At 38.1% G+C, this 14,122-nt stretch overlaps 1 gene segment (V, D, J or C); it reads right to left on the minus strand.

Annotated features, from left to right (window-relative positions):
• Positions 1 to 13,074: 13,074 nt before the first annotated feature.
• Positions 13,075 to 13,597, minus strand: LOC126494694 (immunoglobulin heavy variable 3-72-like). The segment is given in 2 exon segments: positions 13,075 to 13,400; positions 13,498 to 13,597. Coding segments are annotated over 2 exon segments (372 nt in total).
• Positions 13,598 to 14,122: the final 525 nt, after the last annotated feature.

Raw genomic sequence — 14,122 nt, forward strand, 5'->3', positions numbered from 1 at the left:
TTGGTCCTGTTTTGTTTCAGAAAAGATTACCCAGACCAAGAACTCTTTAAATTTGTGGTTTGTATGCACAGCACTAGCTTGGCCATGGAAACTGTAGGGGATACCTGCAGTGTGAGTAATCTTCCAGGAATCCACAAAGTCGTTAAATTGCTATGATGTATATGCAGGGTCATTATCTCTTGTTATAAAGGTGTAGGTTCCAGAAATAAGAATGTAGAAATGAAGAAATATAAAGTTATAAGTCTAAAAGAGTAATCTGTCAACTGCTTTCTCAACAGCTTGAGGATTAATTAACAGTTGGTTACTTCACCTTACATCCCAAAGCTCTATCTTCAAGACAGAAGTGACCCTCTGCAGACTGAGAGTCTCTTTGCAAACCGAGAGTCAGCTTTTATATAACCCCTTACCACTCATGACCAGCAATTGATGTGAGCTGAGTTTACGTTTAAATGATGTGATGTACCTGACCTTTTAGTTGTTTATTTTTCTATACCCTTCCCTGCTACACAAAACTGGCAGAATCAAGGGAGTGTAGAGCTTTGGTAAAACCAGCACAAAGTGCCAGAAGAAGACAATTGTTTAATGCTATGGACATAGTTGAACAAATGCTTTTGTAGTATGATAGGACATCTCTTGGGTATATTCCCAAGAATGGAATTGCTGGTTCCTGGGGTAGGTTGATCCCGAATTTTCTGAGAAACCACCACACAGATTTCCAATGTGGTTGCACAAGTTTGCATTCCCACCAGCAATGGATATGTGTTCCCCTTATTTTACATCCTCTCCATCAGAGGCCATTATTGGTGTTTTTGATTTTAGCCATTCTGACAGGTGTAAGATGGTATCTCAAACTTGTTTTGATTTTCATTTCCTTGATCACTAAGGAGGTTGAGCTTGAACTTAAGTATCTTTTTTTGCCATTTAAACTTCTTCCGTTGAGAATTCTCTGTTCAGACAGTACCCCATTTTTAATTGGGTTAATTAGCATTTTAAATTCTAGCTTCTTGAGATCTTTATATATTTTGGAAATCAGACCTTTGTCTGTTGTGTGGTTGGTGAAGATCTTCTCGCAGTCACTAAGTTGCCTGTTTGTCTTAAGGACAATGTCCTTTGCTTTACAAAAGCTTCTCAATTTTAGGAGGTCCCATTTATTCAATGTTGTCCTTATTGTCTGTGCTACTGGGGTTCTAGGTAGGAAGTAGTCTCCTGTGCCCATGTGTTGTAGAGTACTTCCTACTTTCTCTTCTATCAGGCTCAGTATGTTCAGATTGATATTGAGGTCTTTAATCCATTTGGACTTGAGTTTTTTGCATGGTGATAGATATGGATTTATTTTCATTCTTTACAGGTTGACATCCTGTTATGCTAGCACCATTTGTTGAAGATGTTTTCTTTCTTCCATTGTATACTTTTAGCTCCTTTGTTGAAAATCAGGTGTTTGTAGGTTTGTGGGATAAAATCTGGGTCTTCTATTTGATTCTCTTGGTCAACATATCTGTTTTTGTGCCAATACCAGGATGTTTTCATTACTGGAGCTCTGTAATAGAGTTTGAAGTCAAGGATGGTAATGCCTCCAGATGTTCCTTTATTGTATAAGAATGTTTTGGCTTTCCTAGTTTTTTTTTTTTGTTTTTCCATATAAAGTTGATTATTGTTCTCTCAAGTTCTGTGAATAATTTTGTTGGGATTTTAATAGGAATTGCATTGAATTTATAGATTTTCTTTGGTAGAATTGCCATTTTTACTATGTTGATCCTACCCATCCAAGAGCATTGGTGATCCTTCCATTTTCTGGTGTCTTCTTCAATTTCGTTCTTCAATGCCTTAAATTTCTTGTCAAATAGATCTTTCTTTGGTTAGAGTTACCACAAGATACTTTATGCTATTTGTGTCTATCGTAAAAGGTAAAGTTTCTCTGAATTCCCTCTCTGCTTCTCTATCCTTTGTGTATAGGAGGGCTATGGATTTTTTTGAGTTGATCTTTTAACCTGCCTCATCACTGGAAGTATTTATCAGCTGTAGGGGTTCTTTCATAGCGTTTTGGGGGTCAATAATGTACATTATCATATCATCTGCAAATAACGAAAGTTTGACTTCTTCCTTTCCAATTTGAATCCCCTTGATCCCCTTATGTTGTCTTATTGCTATCGGTAGAACTTCAAGAACTATGTTGATGAGATATGATGAGAGTGGACTGACTTGTCTATATATTGCTTTTATTATATTGAGGTATGATTCTTGTATTCCTAACCTCTACCTAACCTTTATCATAAAGGGGTATTGAATTCTGTCAAATGCTTTTTCCTCATCTAATGAAATTATCTTATGTTTTTTCTTTCAGTGTATTTATATGATGGATTACATTGGTAGATTTTTGTATGTTTAATGAGCTCTGCATCTCTAGGATGAAGCCTATTTGATCGTAATGTTAAATTTTTAATGTGTTCATGGATTCTGTTTGCCAGAATTTTATTGAGAATTTTTGCATTGATGTTCATGAGTGAGACTGGTTTGTAATTCTCTTTCTTGGTTGAGTCTTTGTGTGGTTTTGGAATCAGGGTGATGTCATAAAAAGAGTTTGGCAGTGCCTCTTCTGATTCTATTATGTGAAACATATTAAGGTGTATAGGTATCAGCTCTTCTTGGAAGTTCTGATAAAATTCTGCATTAAAACCATCAGGTCCTGGGCTTTTTTTTTATGTTTGGGAGGTGTTTTATGACAGATTCTATTTCCTCACTACTTTTAGGTCTATTTAAATTGTCCACCTGGTCTTTATTTAATTTTGGTATATGGTACTTATCTAGAAACAAGTCCATTTTTTTTTTTTACATTTTCCAACTTTGTAACATATAAGCTTTTGTAGTAAGACCCAATGATTCTCTGAATTTCCTCAGTGTCTGTTGTTATGTCCACCTTTTCATTTCTAATCTTGTTACTTTGCATGTTCTCTCTCTGCCTTTTGATTAGTTTGGATAAAGTTTTGTCAATCTTGTTGACTTTCTTAAAGAACCAGCTTTTTGATTCATTGATTCTTTAGATTGTTTTCTGTGTTTCTATTTTGTTGATTTCAGACCTCAATTTGATTATTTCCAGTCTTCTACTCCTCCTGGGTGAGCCTGCTTCTTTTTTTCTAGAGCTTTCAACTGTGCTGTTAAGTCTCAAATGTGAACTTCCTCCATTTTTTTCATGTGGGCACTTAGAGCTATGAACTTTCCTCTTAGCACTGCTTTCATAGTGCCCATAGGTTTGGGTATGTTTTGTCTTTATTTTCATTGAATTCAAGGAAGACTTTAATTTCTTTCTTTATTTCTTCCTTGATCCAGGTGTGGTTCAGTAGTTGACTGTTCAATTTTCATGAGTTTGTAGGCTTTCTGGGTTAGAATTATTGTTAAATTCTAACTTTATTCCACGGTGATCCACTAAGACACAGGTGGTTACTATTTTTTTTTATTTATGTAAGTTTGCTTTGTTCTGAGTATGTGTTCAGTTTTCAAGAAGGTTCCATGAAATGCTGAAAAGAAAGTATATTCTTTCCTATTTTGTTAGAATATTCTATAGATGTCTGTTAAGTCCATTTGATTCATTACCTCCATTAATTCTCTTATTTCTCTGTTAGGTTTCTGGCTGATTGACCTGTCCATTGGTGAGAGAGGTGTGTTGAAGTCTCCTACTATTTGTGTGTGGGGTTTGATGTCTGCCTTGAGTTCTTTTAATGTTTCTTTTACATAAGTGGGTGCTTTTATATTAGGGGCATAGATACTCAGGACTGAGACTTCATATTGATGGATTGTTCCTGTTATGAGTATAAAGTGTCTATCTCCATCTCTTCTGATTGATTTTAGTTTGAAGTCAATTTTGTGAGAAATTTGTATAGCCACACTGGATATACTAATTTTTTAGTTTCTTAGGTATGTATGATTAAAAAAAATAAAATAAAAAATAAAAAAATAAAACCTTTTCCCAACGCTTTATTCTGAGTAAATGTCTGTCTTTGTGGTTGAGGTGTGTTTCTTTTAAACAGCAGAGTGTTGGATCCTGATTTTGTATCCAATCCCTTAACCTGTGCCTTTTTATAGGTGAATTCAGTCTAGTAATATTAATGACCAGTGGTTGTTAACTCCTGTTATTTTTTTTTCCTCTTTTGGTGTTAGAGTTTGTGTTTCCCTTCTTTGAGTTGTGCTGTTGAAGGGTTGCTAGATGTCTGAGTTATTGTGGGCATTGTTGGATTCCTTGGTTTGTGATTTTTTCCTTCTATTACTTTCTGTAAGGCTGGATTTGTGGCTACGTATTGTTTAAATTTGTTTTATCCTGGAATATTTTGTTTTCTCCATTGATGGTGAATGAAAGCTTGGCTGGGTATAGCAGTCTGGACTTGCATCCATGGTCTCAGTTTCTGCAGCACATCTATCCAAGACCTTCTGGCTTTCATGGTTTCCATATAGAAGGCAGGTGTAAGTCTGATCAGTTTACCTTTATAAGTTACTTGACATTTTTCCTTTGCAGGTTAGTATTCTTTCTTTATTCTGTATGTTTTGTGTTTTGAATATTATATGGCAAGGGGATTTTTTTTTATCCAGTCTATTCGGTGTTCTTCTGTATGCTTCTTGAAATTCCTTCTTTATGTTGGGATAGTTTTCTTCTATAATTTTGTTGAATATATTTTCTGGGCCTTTGAGCTGTAATTCTTCTCCTTCTTCTCCTCCTATTTTTCTTAGGTTTAGTCTTTTATTTTATCCCAGATTTCCTTGATGTTTTGTGATGAGAATTTGTTGGATTTTCTGTGTTCTTTGATCAGTGTGTTTATTTTCTCTATCGTGTCTTCAGCATCTGAGATTCTTGCTTCTATCTTTTGTATTCTGTTCCTTAGGCTTGTCTCTGTTATCTCTGTTTATTTACTTAGATTTTCCATATCCAGCCAGCCCTTGGTTTCTGTTTTCTTCATTGCCTCCATTTCAGTTTTCAAGTCTTGAACTGTTTCCTTTTGTCTGTGTGATAGTTGTTTTTTCTTTGTTTCTTAGGGTATCTTTACCAATTTACTCATTTCTTCATACTTTTTGTCATTCTTCTCATCCGTTTTCTTGAGGGAGTTTTTCACCTCCTGTTTAAGGGATTCTATTGCTTTCGTAATATCAATTTTTTTCTACTTCTTCTGGATTAGGGTGTTCAAGTCTTCTTGTTGTATGTTCGCTGGTTTCTGGGGTTACCATGTTGTTTTTTCAGATTGTTGGAGGAATTCTTTTATTGGCGCCTGCCTATCTCTTCCTTCAAATGCTCTCCGATGGAACTTCTGTTACAGGATCAGGGCCCCTTGATAGCCATGGTCCTCACAGGCAAAAGGCCTAGCTTGCTGCCTGCAAGATTAATGAAACAAAGGAACTCCTGCCCGGTTGCATGCACCACCCGGTCCCAGCCTCAATACAGGCTGAGCTGGAGGGTCTTATGGCCCCGAGGAAGGGAAGGGAGAAAACCACATATTCTAAAATGTAAATACATGTGTGTGTAAAGGAACCTTAGAATGGCCTATCAGGGACATCTTGTTAATCCGAGTAGCTTCAGCAAGTCTTAAGGTTCTCTCGTGTTCTTGAGCTCCTCTGTAGGAAGACTGGTGTCTGAGTTCACACTTGAGGTGTCCTCCCGTTTCTCTGGTACAGTAAGACATGGCAGATGGTTCAAATTTTACAAAATTTCACTATAGGAGCTATCCTTACTCCCACTGATGCTAGAGTTTAAGTCCCAATTGCAAGCTATGTCCCTAATAGTTCATATTATAGTGCCATTATATTGTAACCATTACTTTATAAAAGCTGTATGAGTTTCTATACAAATTGATGGTTTGTGAGAACTAATCTATAAACAGAAGAGGGAAATAAGTCATTTGAAATTACTAATCCACTTATTTTTTGCAATATGCACAGAATATTCTATAGGTAAATTTACCTCTTCTTGTCAATGTCACGAGAAAAAAAAAACACATCTATCCTTTTATTATGCATTGAGAATATATTTGGTTACTAAAAGTAGTCACTTCATTTTATATTGCATTTTACTGGAAATTGTCACAAAAGCAAAATTGATACCTTTTCTCCTTTAACCAATATTATTTCCTATTCTTTAGTTACCTCTATATACTTGACACTTTTCTGAGATCAGTATTTGTAATTCCCCATATATGTGCTGCTTTACAAAATATCTGCTGGTGACCTTCTCCTCAGACTTGCCAACCATGTTGTGTGCTAAATCTACCTTGTGACAAATGTTTCATGTTAAAGTCAGGATATATTTTACACAGTTAGATACCTCATATTGAAGATTCATTAATGTCTGGCTTATGAACTATCCATTTTACTAGTGTGAAAATATTTTTAACAGAGAGATTTTACAAGAAAGATACAGAGACCCAAAATTTTTGCTTGTCACTGGAAGCAAGAGAGAAAAAAATCATAAAAATATGGTTAGAAATGGCTGAAAATATCCAAACCTAAATAATTTTAAATAATGCTTTATAACTGCTTATTTGAAGGTTTGTCAAGAGTTGATGAAGTTATTGCAGATTCCAGCTGGAAGTGTGCTCACTCACTGACTTTAATTTTTCAGACTGTGGATGTTAAGGACAACTTGAAAGCCATGGGTTCAGCTTTACAGCCCAAGATAATGTTAGATAAAACACACCAAAACTGCATTTTTACTATGTAGGCATTCTATACAATCCCAATGAAAGTGGCAGTCATTAAGAAAACAATTAATTTATTATATATGATGCTTGACTTTATGGGTATGTGTTGCCTTTCTCAGGATTATTTTTAAGAGTTCCATCCATTTGCTTTCAAATTTCATGATGCCATTTTTTTTCAGCTGAGTAATACTCCATTGTAGAAATGTAACACATTTTCTTTATTTGTTTATTTAGTTGAGGGACATCTAAGTTGTTTCTAATTTCTTTCTGTTGGTGATGTGTATGGATTGGAGCATGAATGATCAGGTCAGAGAGAGAAAAGGTACAGAGAAATATGAGTGGAATTTAGGGTCATTGAGTGAATGACAAGGAAAGAGAGTTTGGAAAGTTCCTGGAAACTATGGGTCCAACCCTAGTGAGGGTTCCTATTAAAGGAGAATATAAATTATAGACTGGTCATCTTCTATATCCAAAAAAGGATACCAATAGTGGAGTTGGGAAAACATCCCTGCCATAAAACCTTTAACCCATGCTTTTCTTACCTGCACAATGTACAAGGGTAATGGTGTTTCAGAGCTTGTAGTATTTCAATGGTGTTTCAATGATTGTTCTAGCTTAAGGCCCAAGCAAAAAGAGAAAGATTATGTAGGGCAATACCTGGACTGCCAGGAACTGAAAGATGGAATACTCAGAGCACATAGGATAAAAAAAAATGAGTAAAAAAAAAGTAAATGAAATGATTCCTAGTGATAGTCTGCTATACTCATAGATTGGTGTGTAGTCCAGTCAATATCAGAGAGGCTTTCTCTAGCACCTGATATGAGGAGATGAACAGATCAACAGCCAAATATTATTAAAAATCCAGAGAACCCTGCAAGAAGTATTGTAGGAATCAGAGGTTCCTAGCATTTCAGAAGAACTTTGTTCATCAAATCCACTTAGTAGGGATCATAGAGTGTGGGTTGGGGCAGTAGGGAGGGCAGAAGGGGAAGACAAGGTGAGAAGGGAAGGGGAGATTAGAACTTGAGGAGATGGGATAGTCTATATGGAAGACAGAGAGAAATGAGAGCAAGGAAAAAGATATCTTGATTGAAGGAGCCATTGGGGGGTTGGCAAGAAGCCTGGACCTAGGGAAATTTCCAGGAATCCATAAGGATCACTCCAGTTAAGATTCTAAGCAATAGAGGAAAGGGTGCCTGAAGTACCTTGCCCTGTAAACAGACTGATGAATATCTTAAATATCACCATAGAAACTTCTGGTAACTGATGGAAAGAGAATAAGATACTTGCATGAGAGCACCAGACTAAGCTTCCAAAGTCCAGTTGAAGAGTCAGAGAATAAGAATATGTGTGAAAAGGTCAAGGCCATGATGGGTCCACCCACTGAAACAGTTTATTTGAGGTAGTGGTAGCTCAACAACTCCAGCAAGACAAAGAAGAAAACAGCATAAGTCTGTACTAGTCCCTTTGAATTTGGGTGACAGTTGTAAGGCTAGGGCAGACTGTGGGGCCACTGGCAGTAGCATCAGTATTCATCCCTACTGCTTGTACTGGCTTTTCTGGAATCTATTCTCTTTGGGTGGATACTTTGCTCAGTCTAGATACATTAGGGAGAGCCTTTGATCTTCCCCAAAGCATTGTGCCTTACCCTCTCTGAGGAGTGAATGGGGGTTGAATACAGGTAAGTGGAGGGAATGGGAGGAGGGGAGGGCATGGAAACTGAGATTAGTATGTAAAATGAAGAATAATATTTTGTTTTCTTTAAAAAAATATAAAATCATTAACAAAAATCCTTAGCCATCAGGGAAATGCAAATCCAAATGACTCTGAGATAGCATCTTACAGTTGTCACAAAGGATAAGATCAAAAACAAAGATGGTATTTTTTGATGTTTAGAATGCACAGTAATGGGAACACTCCTCCATTGATGGTGGGAATGCAAACTTATAAAGCCAGTTTAGAAATCAGTACAGTGGTTTCTCAGAAAATTGGGAATCATTTTACCTAAAGACCCAGCACTAGAACTGTTTGTCGTATATCCAATGGAAATAGAACCTAAACACAAAGGACATTTGCTCAACTATGTTCATAGCATCATTATAGGTAATAGCCAGAGCCTGAAAACAACATGGATACATCTCAACTAAAGATTGTATAAAGAAAATGTGGTACATTTAAACAACAGAGTACTACTAAGAGATTAAAAAATGATAATTGAAATTTGCAGACAAATGGATGAAACTAGAAAAAGCCATCTTTACTGAGGTATTGCAGACACAGAAATACAAACAAGCTATGTACTCACTCCTCAGTGAATATTATATGTAATGCAAAAGATAACCAGTTTATAATCCACAGCCACAGAAATGCTAGGTATCTAGGAGAACTCTTAGAGAGGCATATATGAATACCCCTAAGAAGGAAAAATTGATAAGAACTCCTGAGAAAGTTAGGAGCTTTAGGTTAGAGGAGAAGAGAATGAGGTGATGAGCATGGGGTAACAGGATGGCCAAGATAGTGGAAAGAAAGAGAGGAATGCAGAAAAAAGATAAATCTTGGTTATGGGAGCAATTATGGGACTGGAAGCAAAAAGGCCACTAGGGAAATTCCGTGAAATCCACAAGGATGACCCCAGAACTGACCATAAGCTACAGTGGTAAGGGTACCTGAGATGACCTTCCCCTGTAATCTGATTGATGTCTTCCTTAATTGTCACCATAGGAATGTCATCCAGAAACTGATGAAAGTAGATGCAGAGATCCACAGCTAACAGTGGGACAAACTCCCAGAGTCCGAGAGAGAAAGAGAGAGAGAGAGAGAGAGAGAGAGAGAGAGAGAGAGAGAGAGAGATCAAGAATATGGTGGGGTACTCCCAGAAACAGCTGAACTGAGCTAGTTGTAACTGACTGAATCCAGACTGACATCAGGAAATGTGCATAGGCCCAAACTAGGCCCTCTTAAAGTGGGTGACAGTTTTGTAGTTGGGGAAGTATGTGGGCCACTGGCAGTGAGACCAGGATTTAACTATAGTAATTAAAACGACTTTTTTGAGCCCATTGTCTTTGGCAGGATATATTACTCAGCTTAGATGTGGTGGGAAGGCCTTGGTCCTGACTCAAAGTGATATGCCAGACTTTGTTGACTTCCCATTTGAAGCCTCACCCTCTATAATGACTTAGTGGGGGTGGGGTGGGTGGAAGTTGATGGGAGTGGGGGTAGTAGAGGGAGAGGGTACTGGGATTGGTATGTAAAAGGAGAAAAGATTTTTTTTTCAAAAACTGAAAAAGAAACACTCCAAAAATATTAAAAAGAATTGAAATGAAACCAATATCAGACTATTTCCATCCCACTCTGGGCTTTGAACCAATCAGTTTACTGCACATTTTTTTTCATTTTTTTTTATTGAAAAAATAATTTCCGCCTCCTCCCCGCCTACCATTTCCCTCCCTGCCTCCCATTTACCTCCCCGTCTCCCTTTTCCCTCCCCTCCTCCCACTCCTCTCCTCCTCCCCAACTCCTCTCCCCCTCCCTCTCCAGTCTGAAGGGCAGTCAGGGTTCCCTGCCCTGTGGAAAGTCCAAAGTCCTCCCCGCTCCATCCTGGTCTAGGAAGGTGAACCTCCAAACTGGCTAGGCTCCCACAAAGCCAGAACATGAAGTAGGATCAAAACCCAGTGCCATTGTCCTTGGCTTCTTGGCAGCCCTCATTGTCCGCCATATTCAAAGAGTCCGGTTTTATCCCATGCTTTTTCAGTCATAGTCCAGCTGGCCTTGGTGAGCTCACAATAGATCAGCCCCACTGTCTCCGTGGGTGGGTGCATCCCTTGTAGTCCTGACTTCTTTGCTCATATTCTCCCTCCTTCTGCTCCTTCTTGGGACATTGGGAGCTCAGTCCAGTGCTCCAGTGTGGGTCTCTGTCTCTATCTTCATCCATTGCCAGATGAAGGTTCTATGATGATATGCAAGATATTCATCAGTATGGCTATAGGAAAGGGTAATTTCAGGTTCCCTGTCCTCAGCTGCCCCAGGAACTAACCGGGGACATTGCCTTGGGCATCTGGGAGCCCCTCTAGGTCCAAGTCTCTTGCCAACCCTAAGATGGCTCCCTTAATTAAGATATGTGCTTCCCTGCTCCCCTATCCAACCTTCCTTTATCCCAATCATCCCATTTCCCCAAGTTCCCCCCAACCTCCCCTTCTTACTTTTCTTTCTCCATCTCCCCTTAACCCCCTCACACCCCACCCCCAAGATCCCAATTTTTGCCAGGCAATCTTGTCTACTTCCCATAACCAGGAGGATAGCTATATGTTTTTCTTTGGGATCACCTTCTTATTTAGCTTCTTTAGGATATCAAATTATAGACTACTGACCTTTATTTATCTTTAGAAACCAATTATGAGTGAGTACATCCCATGTTCATCTTTTTGGGTCTGGTAGAAGGGACCCAGAAACAGCCTCATCATGAGAAAAACTCTCACTATGTGGGGTCCATCTTACTGAAAATGGCACTGATGGTGTTTGCTCAGTTATTCCTTCTACGGTCTCTTGCCACTTTTAGAATAATAGCAGCAATACAAGATGATATGCAGGTTGCTGTTATCTAAGAGGAAGTTCTGATGGCTCCCCATATGCACTTATATAATGATAAATTAAGGAAACTCATTTACACATTTAGTGTAGGCAGATAAAATGATGGAGTAGTGGCTGAGAGTCCTACATCTTGAATGGATCAGGAAGTTTACTGAAATATGGAAAAGAATCCTCAGTAGGGAACCTGGAAGCCTGAACCCAAAGTGACACAATTTCTTCTCAAAAGAATCCAAAATAACATACCTACTCAAAAAGACACATCTCCTTATTGTTTCCTATGATATTACGAGTTACTTATATTCTAATAAGCAGAGCTAAATTATCTAAATCTTAGAATGTTTATATAAAATTAAAAAATGCTTATCTCTTTCAGTATATCAACTTGGGTTCCAATCTTGCAGGCCAAAAAACTCTAGATAAGTACTGTAAACAAACAACCTGCTTCACACCTGCTTATTCGCCCTAGTCTTCAGATTGGGATCTGTCTCTTCCTCACACACTCTCTCTCATTCTCTGCCTCCTCTGGTCTTGGGATTTCCCTTCCCTCAATTACCAGGTACATGGGCCAAGATGTTCTAATTTTCATCCACATGAAGAATTCCCTAACCATCATATTTTACGTTTTCTCCCTAGTTTATTTGGTGTATCATATTGAAAATCAAATGCTGATTGCTCCATCAATAGCTTCCAGTGTTCCCTCAAAATTTGCATTCTTGGACCAGTTTAAATTTGCTCATCCAAGTAGTCCTGCCTCAGAAAAAGATCCAAGTGAAGTCCACATGTCCCTACTCCTAGAATTTTTCTCAGAACCTGGTCAGGTAATGAACAGCCTGCTCTTTCTGGCCTCAACCAGCATTCCAGTTTTCTTTGTTCCAACCCAACATGAATGAGGTTGTGTCATCAGGAAGCAGTCATAGACGAGGTTGCACACTGCTTCTTATCATTTATTTATTTTTAACGTAAGGCTAGGATCCTAGCTTTCAAACCTGGTAAAAGTGACTGAGGTGCCTATTTAAATACCAAAGCAGAGTGTGGCCACCAGATTCTCCCTGCATCCCTCAGTTCCTACCTGTTACAGAATGTTTGTGGCTGCTATTTCTGCCCACCTACCTTAAATATTTTATTTCTGGGGCTCTTCTTACCTTTCCCAGCTGCTCTTCTGTGTATAATTCAACTATTTTAGTCACATGGGCATTTCATCTCCCCTTTGGGCCTCTTGACTGATTTACTTGGTTCCCTCTCTCCTGTATTTTATTCTTCCATCGACTCCTCACATTACTCAGGGTAAAATTCACTCTGGGCTCTCCCAGACACCTCGTCTCTGGTTCTTTTCTCCCACATATTTATAATAAACTTTCTCCTCCACCATACATGGTACCAGTCATGTTCCTTTCACTTTTATTTCTTTTTATTTTCATTAGCTTTCAACATTCTACACATCCCACAGAGTTTCATATAGCTTAGGCCTCAGCTGAACTGGAAGATATGATGATGAAAGTTCTAGGTTAAATAAATGAACCAGGTGAAAATACAAATACAAAATACATCTGTCCTCAAGAGTACTTTTTAAAAATAATTTCTGTTAGAAATAATTTCTGTATTTACTTTAAATTGTGCCAAAACAGGACTTTGTTATCACAGATTTCACAGAACATAAATACAGAAAACATTATGTGAAATCAGTAGATGGGCCATATAAAGGAGCACTGAATTCTGTCTGCACCTGTTCCTGCACTGCCTCATGTGTGCACTGTGCCCCCTGCTGGTTCTGGGAATTGCTACAGGGAGGTTTGTGTCAGGGTTCACACTAAAATCATATAACTGTGTATCTAGCACAGTAATAAATGGCGGTGTCTTCAACTCTTAAGCTGTTCATTTGCAGGTACAGCATGCTTTTGGAATCATCTCTTGAGATGGTGAATCTGCCTCTCACAGACTCTACATACTGTGTTGCATAATTATCAGGTTTGTGTTTAATCACTCCAACCCACTCTAGGCCCTTCCCTGGTGCCTGGCGGACCCAGTGCATCCAGTAATCACTGAATGTGAATCCAGAAGCTGAACAGGAGAGTTTCAATGACCCTCCTGGCTGTACCAAGCCTCCCCCAGTCTCAACCAGCTGCACATCACACTGGACACCTGCAAACACAGAAAATCTTGTCACAAAACTACCATAAATATACATTCTTACTTATATTTGTCCAACACTTAGCATATCTCTTTATCTATAAATTACCTTTGAAAATAGCAAAAAGGAAAATCCAGCTTAGCCTCAAGTTCATCTTAGATGTGTGTTTTGGGCTGACCACAAAAGGGGAAGATTTGTGAGTGCAGACGGGGTGCCTTTGTCAGACTGTAGAGTCATGGCTAATTTTAATGAGCAGAAGAGAAAATTATTTGCATATCTTCATGTTATATGAGGAACTGAGTGATGTGTAACTTAGAGGAGTCACTTTTTGGTACAGATGTCTGAAATAAAATAAGCACTGAACTAGCATTTATAGGTTTATAGGATCAAATTACCACTTATTGTCTTAGGGATACAGCTCAGTTGGTGTAGGATGTTATCCATGCCTGAAACTCCTGTGTTCATTCCCATCCCTGCATGATAGCCAAGCCATTCATTCGGGAAAATCATAGGCTTGGGTTGATAATTATCTATATGAAATGGTGTATCAAGAAAAAAAAGGAAAAAGACAAAAAGAGAATATTTTCTTGGTATGAGTTTATGGCTTTGTATATTAATATAAGTTATCAGGCTTACTTTCTTATTTATTATATTTGTAAAATCCTTAACTGCTGTTTTGTATATTATAATCAGTAGTATAGTAAGTATATCATGCTGAAATCTCTAAGATTTG

The sequence above is a fragment of the Alexandromys fortis genome, unplaced genomic scaffold, assembly GCF_014885135.2.
Source record: "Alexandromys fortis isolate MF-2015 unplaced genomic scaffold, M_Fortis_MF-2015_v1.1 scaffold_323, whole genome shotgun sequence".
Classification (NCBI taxonomy): Eukaryota; Metazoa; Chordata; class Mammalia; order Rodentia; family Cricetidae; genus Alexandromys; species Alexandromys fortis.